This window comes from Epargyreus clarus, unplaced genomic scaffold, assembly GCF_041222505.1.
Source record: "Epargyreus clarus isolate Ecla_fem2 unplaced genomic scaffold, WU_Ecla_fem_2.2 ptg000007l, whole genome shotgun sequence".
Lineage (NCBI taxonomy): Eukaryota > Metazoa > Arthropoda > Insecta > Lepidoptera > Hesperiidae > Epargyreus > Epargyreus clarus.
In genome coordinates, this window is record NW_027332215.1 from 21,516,230 (window position 1) to 21,522,229 (window position 6,000).

Genomic DNA, 6,000 nt, shown 5'->3' on the forward strand with positions numbered 1-6,000 from the left:
TTATTTACTTTATAAGCATGCTCTCCCTTCCAACATTTTCATGTCTCTATTAAGCAGTCCTAACGATTTAATTTTTTATTTATTAAGCAATAAAGGTCGAATAGAATACACCTATTTCTGCCTTATAACAGCGATGTTAAGCGCTGTGTTCTGGTTTGAAGGGTGTGGTAAGGGAGACATACTTTTCCGAGGCGTTCCAGCTTAGTCGTCAGGCGTAGCGGTGCATCTGTGGCCGACCTCAGGTAGGAATATCTAATCCTATCTAGGGTTGATTACAGATATCCATGGGCGGCAGTAATCACTTACCATCAGGTGGACTGCGACATTTGGTTTGGGTTGGTTACATATGTCTAAGGGCAACAGCGACTACTATCCACTAACTTAAGTTACCAGTTGTTGGTTGTTAGGTAAGGGTTTAATTAACTTTACTAAAATCTCCATGCTTGTTTAATATGAAATGTGCCAAAAATATTGATAAAAGTTGTTTCTGAGCTGTAAATAAAACTATGAAATAACACAAAAATAACACAATATTCCTTTGAGTACATAATATAGTAAAGTATAGGTTAGGAGTTATAGCCAAGTGGTTAAGAAACTTTGCCTCTTGATCGAGGAGTCTGAGGGTCAAATCCCACCTGTGATTATTTCAAGTTATATGCGTATTTAAAAATTATTTATCACTTGCTTAACCGGCGAAGGAAAACATCGTGTCTTCGTGAGGAAACCTACATACCTGAGAAATCTTAAAAAATGTTTTCAAAGGTATGTGAAGTGTACCAACCAATACGCACTCGGCCCGCGCGGTTGACTATGGCCTAATCCTTCTCATTCTGAGACGAGACAGTAATGGGTTAATGATGATAGGTTAGGTTAGGTTATCTGTTACTCCATTTTTTTATTTATAATTACTCAAAATTAGTTATGTAACTGTTTGGTGATAGTCAAATTTATTAATACCTATTCTACTACTCATTTCAGCTTCCTCAGTAAAAACGCATGTGAGTAAAGTAGAATAAAATAGTGTATTAGGGTACTTTAATGGTTTCAATACAATTTGGTATTATACTATGGTCACCTTGACAGATTACAAAAAAGAAATTGATTACCCAAGAATTAATTAAATAATTCACCATGGTTACAATGCATTTTTTTGACACAAAAACCAATCGATATCGAAATTTGAAAATGTTTAGTTGGCAGACATTGTCAAATTTGGATTTTTAGACAAAATATTGGACAGGTTGATTTGACTGTAACAATTAAAATGACTTGCTTTGAACTAGCCTTGATGATTACTTGATTGAGAAGAAAATAACTAATCGGGTAGCGATGCCGAACAATCGATAATTATACTATCGATAGTTGACCTCGAAAATCACTTAGGATATCGATACTATCGATAGTCCTATCGGCGTTTTCACTCTTGCCACACTATCGATAGATTATCGATACTAGCATATCGAGCGGCATCACTATAATCGAGTGTCAGAATCCATTTTTTCACATCCAATATATTGTAATTATAACTATTTAAAGTTGTGTCATTACAATAAATAGTTATTAATATTTTTTCGTAAAAACACTAGTTGTTCCGCATAATTACAATAAAATATTTTCATTTATAATTCTTCGAAAAATAAAAATTGTGAACGTTGCCTATAACATTGTAAGTATTTTATGAAGTAATCATGGTACAAATGGATTTTTTTGTGAATTAGTCTAATACCTTATTGTATTTAATATAGTTTAGAATATTTTCTAGTGAGTAGTCTAGTCAGTCATATATGTAAGTCATTGTGTTGCATTCCATTTTTGTTTCAGTTGAGTATTAAATATAAAGGATGGATTTTTCAAATGGGTCTTCAGTGGCAAATCCAAATCTATAAGGAATAGCGAAAAATGCTGAAAGTAATTAATATTGTTTCAAAGGTCATTTTATGTCATTTATGATTACTTCCCAGAATTTGATTCTCATAAGCGACATTATCCGATGTAAAAATAATACAGGTTGTCTTTTTTTCGAGTGGGTGTATTTTTTTTTTCACTTTAAATTCGTTCGATTACCGGGAAGGAAAAAATATAATAGAAAAAGTAATGACCCAGTTTTAATTTTTATCAAAATCGGCATCGATCCTTTCCGCATTTTTCGCTAATCCTTATAGTGTCGGATTTGGCCCTTAACGCAAGGCCAATTTGAAAAATTCATCCTGTATAAACTTTCTAGGTGTTATAAAAGGAAGAAGAATAATCTTATTCTGCTTATTAAAGTCATTGAATGAATACATTCGTTTAATGTAGCTAATTAGTGTTCCTAAGAAACAAACGGTGACACATTGTTTTTACTTTAAATTCTTTCCAGTTAAGGAAGGAATTTAATCGTTGTTAGCGTAACCACCTTTAAGATCACTTTCATATTCATATATTTTAGTTACCATGTTATGTTTGCTTAAGTGTAATAGGGTATTTGACAGGTTTTGGGAAAGTGTTTTATTTATTACATGTGTGAATCAGAAACCCTTCTCATTGTTCTTTTGAAAATGACACGCATTCTTCAGAGGATAACCATTGAAAGTTATTGAGCTTTTATAACGTTTTGACACATGAACTTAATAAAATCGAAAAAATGATACTGAGTCACCAAACAAAATGTGATGTCAATTCAAGTTCTGCTAATCCCGTGCGTTTTTAATCACGTGGGCTAACATGGAAATTTAATTATTTTATTATGGATTTATTAAACAGATCAGTACTTTTCAATAATTTGCGGGCGTATTAATTGGCTTATAATTTTTTTACTGATAAGCTAACAACAGTTCGATTGATATTTTCACTGTAGTCAAATACCCTATTCTTAACAACACTCGTAATGCTAAGGTAGCCAACTTATTTTTTATTTCTCTTATTATTACAATTAGAAACCCCACCGTTACCGACCCGCGTGGCGGAGCGATTGCGATACCGATCTGACACGCAGAAAGTTCTGGATTCGACCCCGGCTGGACTTGATATCTAAATGATGAATTTAGATTTTCTCTTCTGGGTCTAGGTGTTGGTGTTAGCACCTGTGTGTGTATATTCTGTATATAGCACCCATGATCGAAGAAATGCCTTAGTATGGGGCTATGAGTATCAAAAGCGTTATGAGTGCAGAAAACGTTAAAAAATTTTGTGTGCGTACTTTAAAAGTCTCTCCGTCTAAATTTCAGTAATAGACGTTACAAAATTACGTCGGTTACTGAAATTTCGATCAACATTATAAAAAAAGGTTTAAAGTAGCGAAAACCGTAATATCCAAACAATATTATACAACTTATTATGATGAAATCTGCTCAATTGAATCGTATTTATAAATAAATTAATATATACTTTTTTGATTGCAGGCCGAACCACAGGAATGTTTACAGGCGTTGGAGTTGTCTAACTGGAACGTACACCAAGCTATAAAGGTTATGCGAGTAAAATTGTCCATTGGAGATCTCACTGTATCATTAGCTGACTGTGCAAGGGAACTAGCTTATAACAATGGCGATGTTATCAAGGCATCAACCTTACTCGTTTTGTGTAAGCCAACTAAAGGCCAATAGATCTAAGTAACATGAGTCCCTTGCAATTCTGATGTCTCGCAACATTTTTGAAAATTATTCGAACATTTTAAATAGGGGTGTGCGAATATCGAATTATTTGAACAATTCGCAAATTATGGAAATATCACTGGATTTTCTATTGTTTTCATTTTGATCCCTTACATCGTGTATCAAAATATTAACAAACTCTGAATTCAAAATACCCGATATGCAAATGATATAATAATTCTCGAATAATTCTGAAAAAAAAACGGTCTATTCGGGAACTTTCTAAGAATTCGAAATGTCGAATTATTCGAATTGATCCGAATAATTCGTAAGTTCGAATTATTCGCACATCCCTAATGTTAAACTAAACTGGGAGTATGTCTCGCTTGTTCCGCGTGTGCTACTAAGCGCCTGTTGATGCTCGATATTGTATACGATGATGTTTCCGTTAGTTTTGTCTCCTTCGCACTAAAATGTGCTGTTACCATTGTTTGGTAAATAAATATTTAATGTTATATTATAGAGTTAATCTCTCTAACCAGAAGGATGCTAATTGTCGTGACTTTATAAAATGTCATTGTTTTGAGGACGTATAGTCTTCAAAAATACTTTTGATATATTGTTGCGCATATTGCGCTGATGTTGATGATGATGTATTTCCGAATTCTATCCCTATATATTACGTGTCTATACCGAATTCTATCCCTTAAATTATACCTGTCTACCTATATTTATGTCTAGGTACGATATTCGATATTTGGATATACTGCAATGTATTCGCTTCGAACTCCTTCAAATTTATCACTATTCTATACAATTAACATATTATTCATATAGTAGATCTAGTGGAATATTTCATTCAATTATGGATTTTCTTGATGTTAACGTATATTCTAAACTAAATCCTGATATATAATAAAACTAGTTTTTGCCCGCGGCTTCGCCCGCGTTTATAAGAACATAATATGACATATAATCGATTATGATATGAAAATAATAGATTTTTTCGGTCCAAAAGATCGATTCTCCGATTAATCGATCTTAGATCGCCATCCCTAGTTCCCGTGGGATTTCCGGGATAAAAACTATCCTATGTCCTTTCTCGGATCTCAGACTATCTTTGTACAAAATTTCATTCAAATCGGTTCAGTGGTTTAGGCGTGAAGAAGAGACAACCAGACAGACAGACAGACAGACAGAGTTACTTTCGGATTTATAATATTAGTAAGGATTAACAATATTCTAAACAAATGATTCTAAATTAGAGCTAACAATAGTGTTGACTATTGATAAAAAAACATAGGGAATGACTGTGAATGATTGTGAAGTCAACGAATTACAAAATGTGATAATAAATATGTCTTTGATGAACCTTCTTTATTTCATGCCTGATAAATATTTGCTGTTACAAAACCGAAAATATATCACATGATTCGAAATATTTTATAGATAATGTGTATATACATTCTTTTGAACATTTTCCTTTTGGAAACATGTTTTTATATATTTACAACATTTATTTTGATGGCATATACGTGCAACGAAATAAGATGGTTTTTTGTTCATGGGTAAACTTCATTTCATATAATGCAAGCTTGTGATGATATATTTTATATATAATATATTTGTGAACGGATATACCTGTTGTTTAAATGAAATTGTATTATATAAAATGGACAGTTTGCGTAATATAAAATGCAGAATAATCCAAGAACTTTTTTTATATACACAACTATAGAATCTGGATTTGTAGGCAGCTTCGTTTATAAACATTGTACTTATTTTTAAAAAATAAATTTGTAGTAATGATTATTATATTAAATATACATGCATTTATAAAAAACAAAGGGTGTGTAGAAAAAATACAAAAATATATAATTTTTATTTGTATACATATTAGTTTGTTGGAAGTTACAATAGATTGTATGTCTGAGATATACATAAACATATTCTGTATATGTTACAGCTTTTTAGCATTTCTTATAATTGTAAATGGAAATGTTGCCATTTAACATATCAGTTACATACTTATCAACATCTATATAATAAGCTTTTGGTTTTATGTTCTTGAATGAAACGAAAAATGTGTCGGCTACAAACACGATAATATTATGCAAATTACAATAATCATTTATAAATTAATCATTTCTAATCAAACGTAAGTTGTTAATACGTAATATACGTAAATTTGCTTTGATCGTTTTTAAAAATAAGATTGTAAATTAAACAAAAGGTTGTTTTTTCGGATGAATATCATTATTACATGATATATTTTTAATGTAGTATTAATCCTAAATGTACTTAAACAATTTTGATATATCAATGTTCTTACACAGATTTCAATTATATATCATATTTACCTGAGAAATTCGGGTATAATTTGGGTAACATTATTTTTGTACCTACAATTTGATTAAATTGGAGAGAT

The 6,000-nt window shown here is 31.5% G+C and overlaps 1 protein-coding gene across 11 annotated transcripts in view; it reads left to right on the forward strand.

The window, feature by feature from the left end:
* The window catches only part of Ack-like (activated Cdc42 kinase-like), a 35,844-nt gene extending 31,354 nt beyond the window's left edge, over positions 1–4,490 (forward strand). For 10 of the 11 annotated variants that reach the window (XM_073075091.1, XM_073075094.1, XM_073075092.1 and 7 more), the window contains one exon: positions 3,381–4,490. In XM_073075091.1, coding sequence (XP_072931192.1) covers positions 3,381–3,584 — 204 coding nt within the window. In that variant the 3' untranslated portion in view covers positions 3,585–4,490. Of the gene's footprint in view, positions 1–978; positions 999–3,380 lie in introns of all 11 variants that reach the window. The other variant, XM_073075095.1, reaches the window with a different exon arrangement.
* Positions 4,491–6,000: the final 1,510 nt, after the last annotated feature.